At 51.0% G+C, this 22,978-nt stretch overlaps 7 protein-coding genes across 7 annotated transcripts; 5 read left to right on the top strand and 2 right to left on the bottom strand.

The window, feature by feature from the left end:
- Positions 1–579: 579 nt before the first annotated feature.
- Positions 580–1,543, bottom strand: M431DRAFT_433801 (hypothetical protein). Its single transcript, XM_024915125.1, has 2 exons — positions 1,381–1,543; positions 580–1,299 (listed from the first exon to the last, which is right to left on the bottom strand). The coding sequence occupies exon 2, from the start codon at positions 1,182–1,184 to the stop codon at positions 672–674; it is 513 nt and encodes a 170-aa protein (XP_024774610.1). The 5' UTR covers positions 1,185–1,299; positions 1,381–1,543; the 3' UTR covers positions 580–671.
- Positions 1,240–1,853, top strand: M431DRAFT_85670 (hypothetical protein; the record flags this gene model as incomplete). The annotated part of the gene is made up of 3 exons (XM_024923583.1): positions 1,240–1,425; positions 1,549–1,727; positions 1,790–1,853. The coding sequence occupies 3 exons, from the start codon at positions 1,240–1,242 to the stop codon at positions 1,851–1,853; spliced, it is 429 nt and encodes a 142-aa protein (XP_024774609.1).
- Positions 1,854–3,835: 1,982 nt separating this feature from the next.
- On the top strand, positions 3,836–5,584 carry M431DRAFT_84721 (hypothetical protein; the record flags this gene model as incomplete). Its single annotated transcript, XM_024923466.1, has 1 exon — positions 3,836–5,584. The coding sequence occupies one exon, from the start codon at positions 3,836–3,838 to the stop codon at positions 5,582–5,584; it is 1,749 nt and encodes a 582-aa protein (XP_024774608.1).
- An 865-nt stretch (positions 5,585–6,449) lies between these two features.
- M431DRAFT_85380 (hypothetical protein) lies at positions 6,450–8,170 on the top strand (the record flags this gene model as incomplete). Its single annotated transcript, XM_024923547.1, has 3 exons — positions 6,450–7,020; positions 7,128–7,736; positions 7,812–8,170. The coding sequence occupies 3 exons, from the start codon at positions 6,450–6,452 to the stop codon at positions 8,168–8,170; spliced, it is 1,539 nt and encodes a 512-aa protein (XP_024774607.1).
- Positions 8,171–9,076: 906 nt separating this feature from the next.
- On the top strand, positions 9,077–13,674 carry M431DRAFT_85166 (hypothetical protein; the record flags this gene model as incomplete). Its single annotated transcript, XM_024923523.1, has 2 exons — positions 9,077–12,706; positions 12,769–13,674. The coding sequence occupies 2 exons, from the start codon at positions 9,077–9,079 to the stop codon at positions 13,672–13,674; spliced, it is 4,536 nt and encodes a 1,511-aa protein (XP_024774606.1).
- Positions 13,675–14,471: 797 nt separating this feature from the next.
- M431DRAFT_85410 (hypothetical protein) lies at positions 14,472–16,005 on the bottom strand (the record flags this gene model as incomplete). Its single annotated transcript, XM_024923553.1, has 3 exons — positions 14,472–14,607; positions 14,675–15,737; positions 15,810–16,005. 3 exons carry the CDS (start codon positions 16,003–16,005, stop codon positions 14,472–14,474), a joined length of 1,395 nt encoding a protein of 464 aa, XP_024774605.1.
- Positions 16,006–17,375: 1,370 nt separating this feature from the next.
- Positions 17,376–22,666, top strand: M431DRAFT_495158 (hypothetical protein; the record flags this gene model as incomplete). Its single annotated transcript, XM_024917330.1, has 7 exons — positions 17,376–17,984; positions 18,410–18,610; positions 18,676–18,776; positions 18,828–19,398; positions 19,459–20,286; positions 20,355–22,058; positions 22,127–22,666. The coding sequence occupies 7 exons, from the start codon at positions 17,376–17,378 to the stop codon at positions 22,664–22,666; spliced, it is 4,554 nt and encodes a 1,517-aa protein (XP_024774604.1).
- Between the last annotated feature and the right edge of the window lie 312 nt (positions 22,667–22,978).

Here is a 22,978-nt window from a genome sequence, read left to right as displayed (position 1 = left end):
TATTCCCCCTCTGAGTAATTGTAACAGTGGACCCCTCCTGGCATCGGCGATGCAACTACGTTTACTTCAATGTGTTTAAGGATAGTGACATAAGTTCCACATCATACTGCCGAAGGATGAATAAGGAGTTGAGCACTAGGTAGTTCTGAGAGCCCTCGGCGTTGTGCCTTAATACCTGGTTGACAAAACAACGGAAATTCCAGTCTGGATTCCAAGACTTGGAAGTAGTACGAGTACAATACTCCCTAGACGCATCTGGTCCATGCTTCTACCCACAAGAGTCGTTCCGCAGCTCCTTGAGTCCATCAGTTTGTAAATGCTCCTTACTTGCATGCTCGCCACATGGGCTCCTTGACCATGACGATTCCACATGTTGTTTAATTTCTGTGGAGCTTCCAAACTTGTTACAATAACAACAATAGCAACAATAGCATCTCTGTGCACACGCTTTGATGCTATAATTAGCAACCAGTATTGACTCTTTCATAAAACCCAATTCTCATTGCGAGGGGAGCTCAATGGCTTTATGCTCTACTATTATTCCCGAACAAACCCCACGTTGTGGCAGCTTCTAGCTGCCGTGGGGATAGTTACGCCACTATCGGACTATTTGATGCGACCCGGAGGCCGTGGATGATAACGATAGGCCACAAATCCAAGAGCCGTCCCATTTAGGGATCTTTGTCTCTTACATCTACCAAGACGCAAAGCACTCTCACATTCGTACATCTTAAGCGCAGGCATTGAGTCCACGACAATCCCGGCCCTTCCGATACCAGCGATAATCTTCTTTCGAATCCCGGCCCTTGACAATCCCGCGCGCAATTACAATTTCTACCAAGGGGCCTGAGAATTTTCCTCAGGACAATACGGGGCAGATAACCGATTCCATAGCAAAAGGCAATCTCGATCGATAACCACGCGAGCTCTACGATTCCTTCACATGGCTGAATGGCGCCGGCTGTAGACCAGGACCATGCGCCAGGCGACTTGACGAGCGAGACAGGGTCACAGCCGCTTGCCGAGTCCGGCGCAACAGCATCGCCAAGTCGCATCTTGAGCAGGTTAGATACGCAATTCTCCTCGGCCAACGGCTCTCGCGATCGACGTAGCGATGCCGACGACAACGAAGACGAGGCGCTGCGCAATGCGCTTTCTGCGACGACATCTCCAAGCTCCATCATGTCGCCCCCGCCTTACTGGCCTCATGCCGGTTCGCACCAGCGAACAATCTCCAGCATGTCTGCCGAGTCTATCCTGCCTGTAGGCGCTATAAGGCTATTCGATCGCGACACAAACGACGACGACAGAAACAGCGCGTGTTGGGCGAAGAGCGTGGAGATTACCGATTACATCATCGTCAATGGTAGCAACACAAACATTGGCGCATTCGTCGTGTGGAATGTGCGAGTCGAAACGCTCACTGTAAGTAAATATTCGGTTTCTCTACACGAGCGCCCCGGCGCAAATACGTTGCGTTTGCGCCTGCGCTGGCTGTTGTCGTGTGGATGAGGCATTGGCTAATGGGTGCTTTTTCCGTTTATATAGGGAAGTTTTATGAATATTCGAAAGCGCTACTCCGAGTTCGACGACTTCCGACAGAAGTTGACATTATCATTTCCAAACTTCAAGGCGGCTGTGCCGGAACTACCGCCCAAGAGCGCAATATTCAAGTTCCGACCCAAGTTTCTAGAGAAGCGCCGAGCTGGATTGCAATATTTCTTAAAGTACGAAGCGTCTCTGCCAATTACATGCTTTTGCCGTTGCACGGACTGACACACTTGTTCAGCTGTATACTATTAAACCCGGAGTTTTCGGGGTCACCTGTCCTCAACGACTTTCTGTTTGCCTAATCACGCGGCATGCTTTTATTGAATGTCTCGCCTTGGACACCCTCTTTCTCTTATCTTCGTTTCAACTTCTCTTTATTTTATGTGTGTGTTAAGAAAATGCACATACGGATACCCAAGCAGGTATGATTTGCCGAAACACCAGAGAAGCACCCACGTGCAGCCCCGCGACGACCTTTGGAAACGAAGTCGACGGTTTTCCTCTTTGGGTAACATCTTTCTCATCTATTTTGAGCATGTTCTTTGTCCTTGTATTACTACTACAGCCACAGTTTGAGGCTTATGCGCGTCGAAATGGCCTGACTTGTTATGTCGTGTATGATATTCTAAGTATATATATATATACTATAATGTTAATGAGGAATCTTAAATCAAGCTTGTACGGAGGACAGTACAGCTGTAGCGCATTTTGTGTTGAGTGCATGTTACATCGTAGCACACCACCAGACATCAAACTCCCAACACCCTTGAAGCGAGACGCCCTGAAGTGTGTTCCTTATTTCGATGATTCCAAGCCTGTTCTGATCCTTCGTGGGCCCCCCTTGCGCTTCTACATAGCCGCTAAACGCTGGATACTACTCTGCTCACTTCAGCCGCTTACTGAAATAAACGCGCTGGCTGGGATAAGATGAGATCCGCATGTGAAACTACATAGATTCCATACTTGAACATGCTGGACTAGGTATTCGACTCCGTCTTCTTCAGTTCCGGACCTCGCTGCGCCTGTGCTCCGCTCCGCCCTGCACCGCCTCAAACATGTTCCAATGTTGCTTCATGGCCCCAGCCGACGGCCGCGCTTTGTTTGGCCGAGAGCGTCCCGCTTCCGAGACAAGAAACACGCAGAGGCGGCGCCATCAAAATGATTGGAATCCTGCCCTATGCCCTTCTTGGCTGGCGCAACGGAGTTGGAGATCGACGCCTCGAGATTTCGGAGGATTCCGCATGCATGCGCGGATTTGACAGGACCACGCGACTGGCTGTGTCTCCTTCAATAGTTGTGCAGTCTTCTTAACGTTACGCAATGGCAGTAGAGAACGTGTCCGTGCTAATCTTCCGGGTTGGTTCTCCCATTCTTGCGTGTCTTGGGCCGCAAGACCACAGAGCAAACACAAGAAATAACAGCAGCACATGTCGTTTCTCCAAGTACGGACTTCACCCATGTTTCTGTCCCAGTATTCTGCTGAGACTAAGACAACCTCGAACTTGGTAGAGCCCCACGTCACGTCATCTTACTGCATCACTAAGTGTCAATATTGAGACCAAGTTGATCTGTAATGCCTGTGCTTTAGTTGTGGAATTAATACCGGACTCGTACCGAGCTGCAAGTACTGTTATTCCCAACCTCCCTTGTATGTAGCGCACGCTCCAGACGGTAGTTCAAGCCATGATAATAGCTCGCCCCCAAGTCTCGGAACATCCAGAGGCAGTGCTTCTTGGGCTTGGGCCGCCATGGTTCGTTGACTGGCATCCCGACGCTTTCGGGTCCTTGCGTCACTCCGTCATCAACGAAATGGCACCTATACCCAGTTCAGGGGCCGGGCGATAGGTGGTCAGCCTCCGATCAGACCTGTTACCTTGTCCAGCACGGCTGGAACTGTTTATTGGGTCCGTAGAGGTGGCCACATGTCGCTTTTTTTAGTTCTTATCAGTGTCTTAAGGGCCCGTCTTCCCGCTTTCTGTAGCGCAGCCTGTTTGCCAAGCCAATCTTGCCAAGTGCTATAAAGCCAGCGGCCGACCTTGGAGTTTATCTCCTCACAGCCCGGAGCCCATCCCGGGCAACCCGAATATCGACGACAACCTTCAACTTTCCTTTCAAACTCCGAATCCCTCTAACAACTCAAGTTTTTGATTCGAAAACAGTGACGATAGCTGGTTTTTCTCTTTGTTTCCCAGGCCGCTTATGCGACCCCGCAAGAGTAGTCTCCTACGGGAGGTCCCGGGCGCTGTATTGATGTAATGATATAATAGCCCACTTGGACGGCACCATGACAACCGCTAGCTTCACCTCGAGCTTCACAACCCTCTCTGCCTCTTCGGCAAAATCGCAGCAATACATGGACTCGTTAGTACCGCCGTCTCGAGACCAGTTTGAGCGCATTGCCCATGTGCAGGAGGAGAAGGAGGAGGCGATCAGGCAAAGGTTTAAGCACCAGAAGCGAAAATCGCAACAGGAGAGCAGGCGGAGCTTGCAGTCGAATAGAAGCGATGAGAGGAGCGATGCTGCCCGCGTCATTCAGAAGACGTTTCGGGGTTATCGAGCAAGAAGAGAAATGAGCGGGTTTACACTGGATCCCAGCACGAGATGGATAACTGCTATCCGCGAGGCACAGTTCCGCGAAACTACGCGCCCTCGAGGTCGATCATTCACCGGCATAAGCCAAGATACGCTGTCGTCGCTTGGAGATATGGCCGACTTACACTCATCAACCGCACGATCAAATTGGAAGAAGCTGGGCATGATTGCGCTTCGGGCCGGCCACGATGATGAGGAGGAAGAGTCTGACTCGGACAGCTCAACGGAATCGAGTAGCTTGTCGCCTCGAGAAAAGGAAGAACTGAGGCGACTTCGAGAGGAGGCTAATGCTCAGCGACGATCAACTGCTCTCACACTCGGGCTTCAGTATTGGTTAGAAATCGTGGACCAGAAGCATCGATACGGCACCAACTTACGCATGTATCACGAGGAATGGCGAAAAGCCGACACCAATGAGAACTTCTTCTACTGGCTTGACTATGGAGAGGGGCGATATATATCGCTCGACACATGTCCGCGAGATCAACTGGAGAGGGACCAGGTCCGGTACCTGTCACGAGAGGAGCGCCAGTTCTATCTTGCCACAGTCGATGACGAGGGCCGGCTATGCTGGGCCAAAAACGGCGAGCCCATCGACACGAGTGAGAAGTACAGAGACAGCATGTACGGCATCGTCCCTGTAGACGATCCGACACCACCGTACCGGCCGATTCTGAATCCAAATCCCTATGCCGATTCAGCCAGCGGATTGGCCTCGAACACATCGACTGCTTACGGAGAGTCGAACCCCGAACAGCATCGCGCAGACAAGTATATCAATCCGCCAGCCGAACAGCGCGATGTCAAAAAGGTCAAGCAGTTTTCTGCCACGACGACTCTGAACAAACTTTTGCGCAAGACCGTCAAGGACGGCACGTGGATCTTTGTCGCCGACACAAACTTTAGGCTTTACATAGGCATCAAGCAGGCTGGCGCCTTTCAGCATTCGTCGTTTCTTCAAGGCGCTCGCATATCTGCTGGAGGCCTCATCGGGATCAAGGAGGGCAAACTCAATTTCCTGTCGCCACTGAGCGGGCACTACCGCCCCCCGACGTCGAATTTCCGCGCCTTTGTTCGGAGTCTCAAGGCTGAAGGCGTCGATGTGGGACACGTACCAATTTCAAAGGCGTATGCTGTCCTTTTGGGCTTGGAGACATATACCAAGACGCGGCGTGTGGGCAAAGACCTTGTGCATAAGATGATTCACGGGAAGAACAAGGCGGTTCATCCAAAGCAGATGAAGAGGAAAAAGGAGGAAGAAAAAGACACGAGCAAAAGTGCGCAGCGAGAGAGGGAAGTCGTGGCTGAGGGAAAACGGCAGGCAGAAGCCGAGAAGCAGGCACATGTGGAAGAAGCTGCCATGAAGGCAATGGAAAAGCTGCATATTTTACCCACGGCAGCTGGTCAGGAGTCTCCAAAGAGGACTGTTACATATCTTTAAAGGCAAAGCATGGATCATTTATTCTGGTTGGGCATTTGGTTAGGCATAGGGAGTCCTGATGGACCTGTTCTGTACGTATAAATACCCTGGGACTTGTTTAGGCCAAGTCATTGTTGCTGCATGGAGGAATACATCATCATACCTTAGGTATCTAGAGGAGCGAATTGATATTTTGGACTTTGGAACATTGAGCGTGCGCTTTTCTCTCTACCCGGGATTAGCAGCCCAAAGGCGTCTCTAATGCAGCAACGAAGCAATATTGGAGGGATACAAGCAATTGAATCAAGTCGTATGGATCTGGGTGGATTTCCAGCATATGTTGAATGCTGGGGTTGATGGTTGAGCTATGCATATTTGCAAATAGGTGGATTTCTAATGATTGAAATCCATGGATATTGATGACGGAAATCTTCTACGGAGCACCAAGATCTTGCTTAGATAGCTGGAAGCTTCAGAGGCGCCTCGACGTATAGGAGCGCGCACATTGATGCTAAAGCCGGTGGATCACTACAAGAGCTTCAAGTGCCCTGTAAAGGGGGCTGAGCGCCACTAAACTTAGGGAGCAGTCCGCTATAAAGGCGCCTCCTCACAGGTAGCTCGGGGGTAAGAGCTACTGGGACCACTCGCTAGAACCCCCCAAACTCCATGACGCGCAGGCGCTAGAGCGCCCCCTTCCGCCCAAGAAAAAAAAAAAAACCTGCCCCGGGCGCCAGAGGGAGAAATACAGTTGAGAGTCGTCACGTCGCACGAAACAAATCGGCATCGGTGCATCGAGCAAAAACATCGAGGCAACGCGTGTCCCGACAGCGACAGCGCCCTTTGCAGCGGACCTGAAGAAACATGACTGGCGTGCCCCTGCTTGCCAATGGCCTCCATCACCCGCTCCAACCGGCGAGCTGAGGGCCTTCACCTCTATGACCGTAACGTGAACGCCAGCCCCCTCACGCGCTCGGGGCCTGGGCCAAACTCCTTCCACCACGGCGCTGCGGCGGGCGGTCGCACAAAGCGAGCCCTCGACGTGGCCGAGCGCGAGTTCGAGGCCATCCGGCACAAAAAGACGAGAATCGCCGTCGAGATTCTTGCAAAGCCCCAGCTGCCTCTCGAGACTGTGAATGTACAACCGCCGATACCGCGACGAGCCGCTGTGGCGAGCAGCGCAAGTAGGCAGCCTGTCCCCCCTGTGCAGCCGCAACCCACCAAGCCAGCGGCGCCCATATCCGCAGAACCGGAGCCGCACAACGCCAGCCTGACGAAGCACCAGGCCAAAGTAATAAATGGCATAAAGCACGAGCTGGATCGCCTGCAGCCGAGCCACGACGATACCAAGGAGCAGGGCCGCAAGCTGCGGTCGCAGGAGGCGACCAGGTTCAAAAGCGACCTCTCTGCCTACTTCCCGGACTACGACGAAGTGATAGGGAACGACCCCAAGGCAGAACGTGAGCAGCCCCTACCTTTCTAACAACCCACCACTCTGCCATCTCGAGCTTCTTGCTATTCTGACATCAAATTGTTTTGCAAATGGGTTACTGACCAGCTGATGCAGATTTGCTTAACCCGGAGACCCCCATCATCATTATCGATACCAGTCTGTCGCGCGCGATTCCTGATGCTCAACGCACAGCGTTTCGACCCCACCACCAAAACCAAAGTGGCGTCGATTTTCCCGTCAGAGGATACGGCGATGCCTTATTCACTGACGTATTCGACTCCCAACGCATCGATTTTGGCTTCCTAGAAGCTCAACACAAGAACAAGAACATTGAAGACCCCTTACCTGATGGCCTGTTTGAGCCAATCCATAAAAAGGCAGAGAGGGTTGAACGGTCGATCCGCAATACTGAGAAAGGTCGTGCACAGCATGAGAAGGACCAGATCATTCGGCTCCTTGAGGGCCTCCAAGGCCACGACTGGCTAAGAGTCATGGGTGTCAGTGGTGTTACCGAAACGAAAAAGAAGAAGTTTGAACCGGCTAGGATGCACTTCATCAAGGGTTGTCAGGCTATACTGGCCAAGTTTCGTAATTGGAATCTGGAGGAGAAGCGGCGGAAGCTTGAGAAAGAGAAGGCCCTCGCAGAGAGAGCTGAACAAGAAGAGGAATCTGACAATAGCGATGAAGAATCTCAACAAAGGGAGGATAGCCATTCCAAGGAGAGTGACGAAGAAGATGAAGATGAAGACGAAGAGGACGAAGGCGAAGACGAGGCTGAAGAGGATGAGCCTTCGCAAGACGATGCTAGCGAGACGTCCTCGCCAGCCAAGCAGCTGCGACGAGAGGCCAGGGCGAGATCAAAGCTGGCCGCCAAAAACTCCAAAAAGTCACGGCCAGCCAACAAACCCACACCTCCGACAAAGCCTCCAGAGCCCCCCAAGGAGTTCAAGTCCTTCTTCACCAAGAAGTATGAGCGTGAAAGCGCGCTGAACCGGCAAAGACGCGCCGGAAGGAAAGTCCTCGCCTGGGGCCACCCAATTCCTGACATAATCGAAGCCGACTTCGCCTTGCCAGAACAGTATCGGGATGAGGAAACACTAAAGGCTCGTGAGAGGAAGAAGCGCAGGGATAGGCGAGAGCGGCGGACTTCGAAATAACATTGGCATCATTGCTACGGGCGTCACCCGGGAGGAGGCCTGGAAGGAAAAAATACAAATGGCGTCTAAGGATCTGATTTGCAGGGCGTTTGGCGGTTAAGGTCATCGAGAGGAGATTTAAGTAGCTCATGTATGTAAGATTAGTACCAAGGCAGTATGGGGGTTATAGTACCAAGCATTAATGCATCGGAGATTCTGGAGGTGCGCAGTTCTCAGGCTGGAACAAATAAACTTCTTAAACAAAACCAAAAGAAGAAGAAAAAAACTCTGGAAAAATAAGAACAAGAAAACGCAATCAATTGGACAATGTGAAGCTATTGAGAGAACAAGGTGGCATTGAAGGTAAAAGGATAATGGTGGTGAGAGAAAATATGGGAGCGTCACTGAATTCGGCCCATGCCGGATATTTTGCGGCGCTTGGGACTTAAGTTCGAGATTGAGCCAGTCGGAAGCCACAATGCGCAGGTGGTCCGTGCTCCTCGAGCTTCTCTCTCGAGACGCGCGCCACCTCTGGCAACAATTTGTTCAGCAAACTGCTAGTATCGTCGCCTCACCTCTTCAAGTTCTTCTTTTCCAGCTTCTTTCTTTTCAACGCACCGGCGTTTTGCGATTTAGTTACACCGACTCGTGTCCTTTCCAGCGGCACCGTTTCTGCCGCCGCAGCTCTCCTTGCGACCAACCCCAGCCTCAACCTTCAGTGGCGACGGGATCCAGATGCGATGCTGATCTGAGAGCCTCACTTTCGTCTCAGATGCGCCCGCAGCGATTTTGACCGACCTCGATGCAGTGACTTTGCAATTTAAGCTCGCTGGAGCCGCGCCGCTCTTCCACCTCCCTCCTCTCTCCAACTTCTCCGCTACCACCGCCATGACTACACTTCCTAGCGGCTCCAACTCCACGCCCGACATGGAGGAGCAGACAGCATCGCAGCATCCCCTGCTGGATGGGCGGGATGGTCTTCCTCCAATAGAAGACCGGTCGATCCTCGGATACTTCGTTCTCAAGCAGGAAGTAAATCTCGAGGTCAACTTTCGAGATCGACGCATCGATGGCACGACGAGTATTTTCATTGTTACCTTCGCCGATAGAGCCGTCGAAGAAATCCTACTCGACGCTGCCCAATGCGAAATCGATACAAACAACATCACCGTTACTGAAATGCGAGAGGTAGATGGGGAGCCCGTGGAAGGTCAGAAGCGTAAGGTGACTGCTGAATACCGCGACCCCTACCAGAAACTCGTGCACCCCAAGGGCTGGAACTGGAGAGCCGACCACCATGATCTACGGCGTATCCGCGCTCGTTCAATTTTCCACAGCCGCAAAACCGACGTACCCGCCGAAAATAGAACATTCGAGGGCTCAACGCCGACCTACGGCTCGCTCAAGGTGAACTTCCGTGGCAAAGGAGAGCAAGAACGACCAAGGTTGATTATAAGAAAATCAATGTCGAATCTGGACGCCGTGGAAAAACCCCACAAGCAATTCAAGATCACTATACCGTTTACGAACAAGAACCCCAGAGACGGCCTGCACTTTGTTGGTGTCGATCCTCTGGACAACAGATTCACCCACATGTACACTCGCCATTCGATCCAGCCAGGGACTGCGTGCTGCATTTTCCCCTGTGTTGACGATCACGGCGCCAGGTGCGATTGGAGGATATCCATCAAATATCCGCGAACCCTCGGTGACGCCCTCCAACAGGCTCTGGCGACCAAGAAAGATGGGCCATCTCACAACGGCGTGGAGAAGGCTCAAGCTGATGGCAATGATCTACACTTCAAACTCGCCGAGGAAGATAAGCTGCGAGAAATGTCCGTTGTCTGCTCTGGTTTCCTCATGGAGGAGACAGTTGATCCCGAAGACGACCACAAAAAGATCATGATATTTGAGCCGGAGAAGACGGTCTCTGTGCAAAAGTTGGGGTTTGCCATAGGCCCCTTTGAGCACATCAACCTCTCGTCAGAATCGAGAACCGAAGAGGATGAGGTGAAGCTTGGAATGAGTGCCTTGAAGATTCACGCCTACTGCTTACCTGGCCGGGCGGATTGGGTTCGCAACACTGCCGCAGCTTTGACTATGGCTGCCGACTTCTTTACTTATACCTTTGCCAAGTACCCATTTGGCAATTTCAAACTCTGCTTCCTTGATGACATGGTTGAGGACACGGTAGTGTTACACTCGCTTGCCTTTGTCAGTAACCGGCTGTTGTATCCTGAGGATATTATCGATCCCGAGATTGAGACGACGAGGAAAATCGTGCATACTTTAACCTCTCAGTGGATTGGAATCAACATGATCCCTAACACGCGCAACGACATGTGGCTTGTGGTTGGCATTGCTCATTACATGACGGATCTGTTCATGAAGAAGCTCTGCGGCAACAATGATTACAGATTCCGAATGAAGATGATGGCAGACAAACTTGTCGAGTTGGATGTCAATCGACCTTCACTGTCAGATCTTGGGCCTAACCTTCACTTGGGCGAATTTGAGATGGAGTTTATGGCACTGAAGGCACCAATCGTGTTTTTCATCCTTGACAAGCGGCTTAGCAAAGCATCCGGCGGCCATGGATTGACTCGCATTCTGCAGAAACACTTGACTAGAGCTCAGATTGAGGGCAGTGATAAATTCCTCGTTCTGGACTCTGAAAAGTTTAGAGCTACGTGCGAAAAGGCTGCCAAGTACCGCCTCGAGAGCTTCTGGAACCAATGGGTATACGGCTCTGGCTGTCCACGTTTTGACGTCAAAGCCAAATTCAACAAGAAGAGACTTTGTGTCGAATTAATGCTGATACAGGTACAGCACCAGGCCAGCAAGAAAACCGAACTCAGCAGAGACGAATTCTTGAGAGCGATCAAAGAACGCAGGGCGGATCTCAAGACTGGTGAAGTGCAGCCGCTGTTTACTGGACCCATGACTGTTCGGATACACGAGGCTGATGGAACGCCGTATGAACACATTTTGGAGATTCGAGAAGATGCCACTCGTTCTACCAAGTTTGAAATTCCATACAACACCAAATACAAGCGCTTAAAGAGAACACGTCGCATGAAGGAGAAGCATAATGCTGGTGCTAGTATGGAAATACCTGAAAATACCGACGATGCCCTTCTTTACTGTCTGGGAGATGTTCTCCAAAGCCCAGAAGATCTTCGTGACTGGGAGTTGATAGAATGGGATCCTGAAACGGAGCGAAAGATGGATCAAGAGTCCTATGAATGGATCCGAGTCGACGCCGATTTTGAGTGGGCATGCAGCATGAACAGAACTCTTGAGCCGTACATGTATGTGTCCCAGCTTCAGCAAGACAGGGACGTTGTTGCTCAACAAGATGCGATGTTATATCTATCGACCGGTCCTCTTCATCCGATCGCATCGGGGTTCCTCGTGAGAACGCTTGTTGATCGCCGCTATTTCCACGGGATTCGCACCATGGCGGCGCAAGCCCTCACCAGGCAAGCCAACATCAAAGATATCCCGATGCTGGGACTGCGGCAGTTGATGCGGGCTTTTCGCGAAATGTTTTGCTATGACCAAACAAACCAGCCTCTTCAAAACGACTTCTCAGACAAGAGACAGTACAATGTCCGGTGTTCAATCATCAAGGCCATTTCCGAGGTTAGAGATGTCACAAATTACTGTCCATTTGAAGCCCGGCAGTTTATCTTGGACCAGTTGCTCTTCAACAACAACGAGAACAATCCGTATTCTGATCATCATTACATTGCCAAGCTGGTTGAAGCACTGGCCACTTCACTCATTCCGGCTCAAGCAGACGAGTGGTTCAAACGCCAGGTCAAAATACCCACTGATGAGGAACGCCAGTTTCTTGATGAGGCAATGGAGCAGATTGAACGAGTTCTCAGGCGTGACGAGTGGACGAACTCCTACCAGAACATATGGACCATCGCTGGGCTGGATGCCAAGCAGCGTCTCATGAAGGCAGAGGTAATACCAACAAATTACGCCGATTTTGGCCAATATTTACTAGACGGAACCCATGATCTTATTCGTATCAAATGCTTCGAGGCTCTGATTGATCTTGGGGCACTGATGGATCCGACAGTATTCACATTCTTATTTTACTCACTCATGACGGATCGATCACCCTTTGTCCGAGACAAACTTATCCAAGCGGTGGCTCGTGGGCTTGCTGCCATTGCATTCGGTGAATACTCAAAGGCCGTTAAGAACGAGCCTGCTCCGGATGAAGCAGATGCCTTGCTACTTATTCAAGATAGTGCAGAAGAAGTCGCTGCCAGAAAGGAAAAGTTTGCTCGAAAAGAAAACCTGGACGCCGCGCTCAAGGCTTTGAGGAAGGAAATGGAAGAGACATATGCCACTGATGAGAGGCATTACAGCACTGCCATGCGCAAGGCGCTGGATCATCCCAACCTTGGAAGAGCTGAGATAGAGTCCCTTCTTGATCTGGCAGCCATGATGTTCGAAGAGGCCACAAGCTGGGTGCTTACCCTTAATTTGCCCAAGGGTTGGAGGGTGGAGCGGCCGGTACAGCAGCTCTCGGATCGGGTGAGTTGCCATAGAATTTTCCTCCCCCCTTTATTACTAGATGGCTTACTGACTGGTTATAGTTGATGGTGAATTTCAAGTCTTATTACAAGACGAAGCTTAAGAATGCGGTTCCTCCATCACGGCCCCCTGTGCCAGAGGCCAAATTGCCCCCGCCCTTGCCAAAGGGATCATCCATCAAGATCAATACAAAGGCCGCACAGCCATTACCGTCGCCTCGGCCTACGCCTGTCTCGAACCCAACACCTCCTAGCGACACAATAGTTGCTGCTTCTGTAGCCTCTCGTCCACCCAACAGCAATGGCGTCCTTGCTAAGCCTACCATCAAATCGGAGTTTCAGGCTGGTGTACTGGCCAAACGACCTAGACCAGAAAAGGGCGATGGTGTCCCAGCATCGAAGAGACCCAAGGTGGAATCGCAGCCGTCAAATCTCGACAAGATTCCCGGGGCTCCCCCGAAAAAGCGTCGTATAGTCACTCTGAAAACGTCCAATCCTAAACGGCTTGCTGTTATTCTTGGTGAATCAAAGAGTGCTTCAACCGCTTCTGCCATTCCTGGTAGGACCGCTCTGCCGTCTGCACCATCCAAGGAACAGAATTCCTTTGGGTTAGCTAAGGACACGAATGCACCAAAGCCTCCGCGTAAGCCGCTTCCTTCTGGAGATGTGGTGAGAAAGCCCCTGCCAACAGGTGGCTCATCGGCAAGCCTCCCAGGTCCTACGACGAGCAAAATATTCGCGAAACATCGTCCTCCCATGCCTGGACCGAAATCACAATCACACAGTAAATCACCAAGCAAGTCGCCCAGCAAATCGGCTACTCCGCCAGTGCCAAATCAAACTGCGGCACCGGCGGCACCGGCGGCGGCAGCAACGGCAGCAGCAGTGGCAGCAGCAGCCGTTCCGACTGCGCGCCCTAAGATTAAAATCATCAGAAAGCCTCAGCCAACACAGCCTCCTCCCTCTTGAATCGTTGCTGGCCGCATGAGCGAGGAACATCGGAACGGATGATTTAGAAAGACGAAACCTAGGGATACCTCGAAGTCTTACAAAGTTGATCTATCCGATGAAAGCGCAACGATGGTGTTGACTAAGAATCAATAAAATAGTAACTTCGTTAAAAAAAAACAAATACAAACGTGGGAGGGTTCCTTGATTTACGCATGGAAGACTGTGGAATTCGTACATTTGATACCTTATTTTCTTTCTTCCTTCTTCAAAAGCACTCTTTAGAAGGGTTTTCGATTGTGCTTTTTTTTTTGGCATTACTCTGGCGTTTACGGGGGGAAGGGATGACGATGACAATGCTTTCTAGGGAGTTGGCGGTCATGAAGTTGAAGATAATCAGGATGGGAAGAGGATACGGGTGGGCGGTAATATGCGTATGCTATAGAAAACAATGCAATAGCCTCATGACATGACTTGAATCTACCTTATGTGTATAAGCGATGGATATTTGACACCCGTTTCCCATGTATCGCTGTCTCTACAATCTTGCTAGAATGGACAGAACACTAGAGTAATTGTTGTGACATTCACATCATTGCAGTCTTGGTGGCCAATGGGCACAAAAGAGTTTACTTTTGGCCTTGGCCCGTATCTTTGTCTATCTTTATAGGGTATAAAATGAATAGCTGGTGTAGTTGAAACAGCTCCCGCCATATCTCCAAGAGTATGCATATCCAGTTTTGCCTTGTAACCATTATTTTTTTCTTCTTTGGCCGCTGCTTTAATTTCGCTGAGCAAATGGGTTGAGCTTTGTCTTTCTACGCTTTGGAATCTTCTTCTCTGCCCCATCGTGCGGTCTCATCACCGTCTTTCCACTCTTGTTCCACATAGCCAATCTGCTGCTTGACCTTTTGGACCGTCTCCTTATCACCAGTGTTTTTACCTACATTGTCACTGTTTTATTTTCAAGTAAGCCGACTGTCTAATTAAACGGGCGTTACACGCTTCACGGGGTACTCACCTAATCTTAACGGCCGGCCGACCAGCAGCTGAGCTGAGCTTGATGACAATGTTCAGTGGCACAGACTTTGTGCCAGTCTTGAGGTGCGTAAAGTCATTTGTTAAATAGGTGCCAACACCGAATGTAGGCTGAAAGCCGTACTTTTGGGACACTTCCAGATACTCCAAGCAGCGGTCGATGTTGAGTGAATCGGAAAACACAATAATCTTCTTGTCCTTGATACCTTGTCCATCATAGTAATCACGTAGAAGTTTGACATATTCGGCAGGATCACCAGAGTCTTGTCGCACTCCCGCAAACATTTCAGCGTATGTCTTCATGCTTCCGTCGGCCTTTTGGAAGATTTCAGGGCCGAATCCGCCGTCGACTGGACGAATGGACAAGCTAAAGGCCCTGAGGAATTCTTGAGTGCCAAATGTGTCTGTCAGAGCAATAGACAGGTTGGTGCCGAAAGCGCTGACCCAGTGGCGCAGGGCCTCTTCTGTTGCCTTGGTGTAGTCGTTGGTTATGGCAGCAATTCCCATAAACCACTCATGAGCTACAGTTCCGACAGGAGGGATGCCAAATCGCATGGCTAGGTGCACATTGCTCGTTCCCGTCAGCTTTCCAGGAAAACCCTTTGCGGTCGCTTCCTTGGATGCCTTGACTAAACCGCGAAACACTAGGGCCTGGGTGTGGTAATCGCGGCGTCTACGGGTTCCAAACTCGGACGTGGTGCACCCAGCCTCCAGTAGGCGCAAGCCCTTTTCAAAAGCCTTTTCCTCTTGTCCTTCGTAGTTCCAATCCGTGTCCATGAAGCGGAAATAGGCCTCCGATGTCAGCGCCAAAATGGGGATCTCATAAAGAATCGTGTCGGACCACGTGCCCTTGATCTCCATGTGGACGTCACCAACGTCGGAATCCGAGCCCGAGTCATCACCGACAGGGCTGAAGGTTGTCAGAACCTGCTCTCGAGGTCGCAGCCGGAATTCCTTGAGGAATTCGAGGTAATCAGCAGTCAGATACTTGCAGTGCTCCTGCAGGAACCGGTACTCTTCGTCAGACAGGGAGATGTTGCCGAGCTCTGTCGAGATGAGTCAGTACACAAGCGCAACGGACAATTCAAAGAAGAGTAGTGGGAGGGCAAAGGACTCACTTCGGATCTGCTCCTCTAGCCACTTGAAAGCGGCCCTGGAGAGCCTCTTGTCGGGGGTTCTATTAGTGAAGGCATAGGTCACGGGCACGTCCTTGAAGAACTTGAAGACGGCGCATTGCATCGTCAGCTTATACAGATCCGTGTCGAGGAAGGAGATGACTCCCTCGGGAAAGGGCGACGAGCTGTTGAAATCCATGGTTGGAGATCAAAGTACAAAAAGAGGATGCAAAGGGAAAGGGACTGTTTGGGGTCGTGAGGTGATTTATAGAGAGTTGTCGCAAAAGTTGTTTTGGGCTAAGTTAGTTTAAGTTCAGCCATGTTGGCGGGGGGTCTTAAGTGGTGAGAGTGCCGCTGATAAATTACCTAGGACCTAGGAGCTATCGAAGTTACCGGCGCTCCGTAGCCGGGAACGAGTCAATTCGGATTTCCAGAGGAACGTGCCTGGTTATACGAGACAATTAAAACGGCCACCAAGGTACATCATAGTTACATGCTAGCAATTTTGCTTGCTTTAGGGTTGCTGCCTAGCAGAAGCTACTAACTTGGGATCCTGTCTAACCTTTTGGTGCTGTATTACTACGGTATAGCATTCATTGTCTTCTCGTCAAGTGCTTGGTACGAATGGCTTTCGAACCTTCTCTGTAACAGAGGTAATTAGGTAATGGTGGCACGAGTAAGTAAAGAGGTGCTAGCAAAACACAGATTCTGATCCATAGCTAAAATCAGTGAGAGTGGGAGAGAACTACCTAGTAGCTGTTGTACTGCCCATAGTCCAGCTACCGAAGCGGCATCCAAGGGATGGACAATAAATAGGTGCCCAGCTAAATTAACCTCTAAAAACGTCACATCCTCCCTTATCCTCCCCTGCCTAGCTGCATAGTATATTCTTGTGCCAATGCACGCCCTGCGCTTGCGAGTCTCCCGCTGCTATTAGCATCAAATGGTCCCCTAGCTTGTTTGCGCTCCTGGTGGGCTGCATGATATCATGTCGCACCGCTGGCGCCGAATTCCGCAGCTCTACAATCAGATAAGGGACAAATGATAATCCGAGCCATCCAGCATTGCCGAACGCCTTGCTGCGAGGGATGAATTCCGCTCCAGAGCGCTTATCAACACGTGACGAAGAATCCTCCGCGGCAAGGCCAGGCGATGGCCGTTCAGATCTCGTCACCCTCTCAGTTCGGAGCTACTTACACCTAGGTTTGCAGCGGTACAAGTTTGTGTGCCCTTCAGGATTTTTCTCTTGTAGCTTTTGCCGCGCCATTCCTCTGGCCAGGTCTTCTTCACGGATCAGGGATTCCATGTAGGAGTACATCGGCTCAGCTGTGCCTACAAGCTGTAAGTCAGTTTTTTTTCATTCCGCTTTGGCGCGACCCAAAGACAGCCCTCCGAATAATCTCCTGAGCCGGCTGAGAGGTGTGGATGGGCAAACATTGGCGAGGAGCTGCCAACCGCCGACATAGGCCCTTTCCGAAGAGCTTACATGGTTTCGCATTGCCTTTTGAGAAACCGTCATCGATTGTCTCCTGAATTTTGCTAATAAAAAATGTTTCTCGGCAGATCAGCATGAACAGCCAGAATCTCCACGGCCACGGCGGCGGCGCGCCGTACGATCGGGAGCGCGAAATGGATGAACGACACCGCGCCATTCAACAGCACGAAGAGATGGCTCGCCGCGACCAAGAACGAGAGAGAGAGCGCGAACGAGAACGAGATAGCGACCGTTACCCTCCGGCACCACACCAGAGCAGCGCGGGCTCAATCCCCATTCACCAACCGGTGGCATCGCGGATCTCCGGTGCCATCCACAGTCCCGGAGGACTGCTCGCAAATCATAATGGAAACGCGCCTCCCATCTCACTTGGCGCTCCGTCGGGGCCCCTGGGCACCTTTGGCGGACCTTTACAAAGTGAGCATGGGCGACCGATCCAACACGGCGGGCCAGGCGGTGCGAACGGGCAACACCAGATGTTTGCATCGATCTCTCATACACAACCTCCTCCCAATAACTCACAGGCGGCGCCCGGCGGCGGTATATTTGGCGGACCTCTGCAGCCTCAACATCAGCAGGATGGAGGCCGGGGAGGCCAGCAAAATGCTACCATGGTTGGTGTAGCTCCTGGTGGGCACCAAATGCCTGGTGGCATCACACAGGGCCAGCAGCCCATTTTAAATGTGAGTGACGGGACTTTTTTTTTTTTTTTTTTTCGATCTTCAGTTGTCTTTCACCTTTTCTTTCCTCTTTAAGCGTTGTGAGCGCAAGGTGAAGTGAATGGAGCCGAAGCATGCGGGACAACCGGTAGAGAGTGGCAGCCAGCCGCCCCAAAGTGACGAGCAGATATGATTCACTCCAGCTGCTTGTACTTTCTTCCCCTCTCCATCTCAGCCTTTTCACTTTTTACTTTTCTTTTTTCTTGCAAACACCAGCATCCTTTTCTCCATTACCCTCCCTTCAGACCCTATCCATCACTACTCTACAACGGAATTCTGCGTGCGTTGCGATGATTGCATAAATCCTCTTCACTCTTCATCCCATCAACATTGTACACAAGCTGGGCGCTAGCCCAAACTCGACTGTCACCATGGATGGACCGCAGCAGTACCCTGCGGTGGCCATCACACTACCCTCTGGTCGCCCTTTGGCCAGTGTCGTTGACCCCGTGGCTCTCCAAACGCGGGCTTTTCTCGATTTTCCAGCCGGGACACGAGACGTAGTCACAGCGTTCGTTGGCGGTGGTGAACGCCTAATCTTGGCCTGTCGCGACAACACCAAGCTTTGGGGTTTTTACCATCACTTTCATGTGCCGTTTAATCTTGTGTTATCAATGTTTCTACTGGTTGGTGACTGACATTCTCACTTCCTTAGGATGCCCTTACCTATCTTGACCAAGTCAAGGTGCAGTTTCACGACCAACCTGATGTTTACAATCGTTTTCTGGACATTATGAAAGACTTTAAGAGCCAGGCGTACGTAAAGTATAGGGTTCTAGCAGATTTCAAACGTTGACATGCATTCAGGATTGATACACCAGGGGTGATTAACCGAGTCTCTGAACTATTTGCCGGGCATCCAAATCTGATCCAAGGATTCAATACGTTCCTCCCTCCTGGATACAGGATAGAATGTGGAGCCGGCAATGACCCTAATACTATTCGAGTCACTACTCCTATGGGAACTACAGTCCAGTCCATCGCTGGGCGAGGGCCTCAGCCTGATGGCCATGGGCTTGCAGTTGGTGGCCAGCCCTTGTTCCCCGAACGTGGAAGCCAATGGCAACAGCGACCCCAGCACAGTATTGAGAGCCCAGAAGCTGCCTTTAGTACCCCGGTTCAGAATGGGGCAAATTTGTTCGTTCAGGCTGCGACCCAAGGTGCGTTTGATGGCCCAGGAGGTCACCAACAACGCAACCCCCCTCAGATGCCAGGAAGTGCTGGCCCGCCTGGCGGACCAAATGCGAGGAATGCTCACACGCCAATGCCCACTTCTGGTCCAGGCGCAGTCAATGGCGGTGCTGCTAATCCGGCAAACATGGAACGCCGCGGCCCCGTTGAGTTTAATCATGCCATCAGTTATGTCAATAAGATTAAAGTAAGTGCTCATATTTAGAGTGTCGGCTCGAAAGCTTTTGACTAATTCAACTCGGCTTAGAACCGATTTCAGGATAAGCCGGAGATATATAAACAATTCCTTGAGATTCTTCAGACTTACCAGAGAGAGCAAAAGCCGATCCAAGATGTGTATGCCCAAGTGACAACCCTCTTCAACTCGGCACCGGATCTCCTAGAAGACTTCAAGCAGTTTTTGCCGGAGTCTGCTGGCCAAGCTCGGGCACCTCCTGGTCGTCCGGACGACGGCGCCGTTGCTGGATCCAGTCACACGCCTCAACCCGGCATGAGGGATGGGCAGAAGATGCCCCCCTTGGGGAGCTTTCCCCCACCTGTCAGTGCCGGTAAGGACAACAAGAAGCGGCCGCGGACTGATAAGCAAACCCCTACTCCCGGCGCCCTTCTTACCGAAGCCCCCGTTGCAACCCGCATCCCTCCGCAGAATATCAACGGCAGCAAGCGGCCGAAACTCAGCCACGCGAGAGGCAGCGGGGATGGCATCTCCATTGAGCCCACCCTTACGCCTGTCATGCCTGAACCTTACCCCCCTCGTTCCCCTGCAACTTCAAACCAGGAAGAGATTGCTTTCTTTGAGCGGGTTAAGAAATTCCTCAGCAATCGGTCTTCGATGAACGAATTCCTGAAACTGTGCAACTTGTTCAGCCAGAACATCATTGATAAGAACACTCTTTATCACAAGGGTGCCCTTTTCATTGGTGCCAGCCCAGATTTGATGGCTTTCTGGAAGGCATTTGTTGGCGTCGACTCCCAGGATGTAGTTATCGACAACAGGCCTGCGCCACCGCTTGAAAAGGTGTCCCTGAGCAACTGCCGCGGATATGGCCCAAGCTATAGACTCCTGCCAAAGAGGGTAAGCAATCGCAACGAAGAACGCACTTCAATCTGGTCCATAGTCAGCTAACATACATGTTATTATAGGAGCGCCTTAAGCCCTGCAGCGGCCGTGATGAGCTTTGCAATTCTGTCCTGAACGACGAGTGGGCTTCGCACCCAACCTGGGCTAGTGAAGATTCTGGGTTTGTCGCTCACCGTAAAAACCAGTTTGAAGAGGGCCTTCATCGCATCGAAGAAGAGCGCCATGACTACGACTTCAACATTGAAGCAAACCTGAAGTGCATCCAACTACTGGAGCCTATTGCTCAGCAAATGCTTGCAATGTCCCCGGCCGAAAGGGAGGCATTTCACATGCCCTCCGCTCTTGCTGGCCAAAGCACTTCTATTTTCAAGCGCATATGCAAGAAGATTTATGGAGAGCGCGGTATTGATGTCGTCAATGACATGTATACCAACCCATTCGACGTAATCCCTGTGCTTCTAGCTCGTATGAAGCAAAAGGACGAAGAGTGGCGCTTTTCGCAGCGAGAGTGGGAAAAGGTGTGGCATGCTCAAACGCACAACATGCACCTGAAGAGTCTGGACCACATGGGCATCCTAGTCAAATCAACAGATAAGAGGAACCTGACGGCAAAGCATCTGGTTGATGTTATCAAGACCAAGCATGAAGAGCAACGTCGCGAGCGCATTCTTAAGGGCAAAGCTCCTCGTCACCAGTTTGTTTGGGATTTCAAGGACAAGGAGGTTGTCCTCGACCTCTTGCGCCTGATGATGCTGTATAGCATGCACAATGGGCAGCACAGCGGCCAAGAGAAGGAGCGTATCCTCGACTTCTTTGAGACGTTTGTCCCCGCCTTCTTTGATCTCCCCGAAGACGTGGTCCAGGAGAGAGTCCCAAAGATGCAGCCTGAATCTGGCGAAGAGGAGATTGAAGACCAGACTCCGGCTGAGCTGACCAACGGCCGCAGTCGCCGCAACGGAAAGAAGGGTGATCTCCTTAGAGGGGTTCTTGACCCTGGCCGAAACGGCAGCAAACCACGGAACCAGAAAGAGGACAGCGCAGCTTCTGGCAGCAAGGAGACGACTCCCGAGGTCGGATCTGCCAACGAAGAAGAGATGGCTGATGCTAACGACGACTCTGCCGTCCCCGAGGTGTCGAACGAGCGATGGATGCCAAGTATCCCTAAGCCAGTCGTGGTCGGAGACAGCGATAATGCGTTCCTGGACGCCGATGGCGAGCTCAAGGCAGATGGCTTTTTCACTCGCCCGTGGTATAACTTTTTTTGCAACCAAACCATGTTTGTTTTCTTCAGCATCTTCCAAACGCTGTACTCGCGACTCCTGGATCTCAAAGACAGCAAGGAAGCCGTTGCATTTGAGATTCGCCGCCTCAACAAGCCTAAGCCTGCCAGAGATCTCGGATTCACTGAGAACCACATGACATTCTTCGAACCCAATGAAGAGCCTGCCAAGTTTTGGCCCAAGACTCTTGAGCTTATCGAGGACTACATTACTGGCGAGATTGATGAGAACCGATACCAGGATGTCATGCGACACTATTACTTGAAGAACGGCTGGAAGCTGTATACTATTCAAGATCTGCTCAAGACTCTCTGCCGTCTGGCTCTGACTTGCAAGAGCCTCGACTCGAAAGAGAAGACGCCGGATCTTATCCAGCAGTACATGGCCAACCGAGAAAGAGAGGAAACGAGCTACCAGACTGAAATCAGTGCGAGAAAATTCGCTGAGAAATGTGTGAAGGATGGCGACCTGTTTGTTATCTGCTGGGTAAGTTGTATAAAAATGGGGCTTTATGTGATATTTATTTGTTTCTGTCTGCTGACGCTTGACTCTAGTTCCCTCAAAAATCAGAAGCTACCATTCGATGGCTCCAGCGAGATGAGACGACCTTTTACATGGATGAAATGCGTCTGCGTGAGAGGTGGCAATACTACATCTCTTCCTTCATTCGAGTCGAGCCTACTGAAGGCGTTCCTCGATCGAAGCTGCAGAAGGTTGTTCTCACTCGCAATCTGCCTTCTGGAGAGTCCGACTCTGATGAGGATGCTATCCCCAAACCTGTGTCTTATAAGGAGAACCTGACTGTCAGCATTTGCCTCAAGAGTTCCAAGATGATCTGGGCACCTGGTACTTCCGAGTATTTCATCTACGACCAAGCGCCAAAGTCCAAGGAGCAGCGCGAGCAGCGCGAAAAATTTACAAAGACGCTCAGCAACTTTCGCGAGCTGAAGCTTCTTGAGAAGATGGTGCACAACCCAGTGTGGGCCAAGGATATGAGCCCCGAGGAAGTCCAAGAGCAGAACAAGAACTTTCGCAAGTGGATGGACGAGGGAATTTCTCCGGCTGTTTCTAATGAGGATGTGGATATGGATTAGGAAATCCGTCCAGCTGTTTTCTAGTGAGGATGTGGGACATGGGTTATGGTTTCCAGGGAAGCAGACTCCCTCCACTCTTTTGCTCTTGTTTTTTCATTGCAATTTTTCTCTCCCTCTATCCTTTTCTCTTTGAAAGGAGGACTCTGCAGGCATATTTCGAGCGGAATTGGGTTGCACTCTTGATTTTATGTTTCCTTTTGCTTTTTTATTACTTTTTTTCCCTCTCGTCTAATGGCTGCAAGCTTTACAAAACCGAAAAAGAAATGTCTTGCAGGAAACAAAAGTACAGCAGGCGAAGTGGATGGCAAGAGC

The sequence above is a fragment of the Trichoderma harzianum genome (genome assembly GCF_003025095.1).
Source record: "Trichoderma harzianum CBS 226.95 unplaced genomic scaffold M431scaffold_6, whole genome shotgun sequence".
In the NCBI taxonomy this organism is placed as follows: Eukaryota; Fungi; Ascomycota; class Sordariomycetes; order Hypocreales; family Hypocreaceae; genus Trichoderma; species Trichoderma harzianum.
Note: the sequence above shows the minus strand (reverse complement) of the source record. Positions and strands in the feature narration are given on the sequence as shown.

Coding starts and splice junctions, on each gene's coding strand:
- M431DRAFT_433801 (XM_024915125.1), bottom strand. CDS start 1,184: ATGATGGAGCTTGGAGATGTCGTCGCAGAAAGCGCATTGCGCAGCGCC.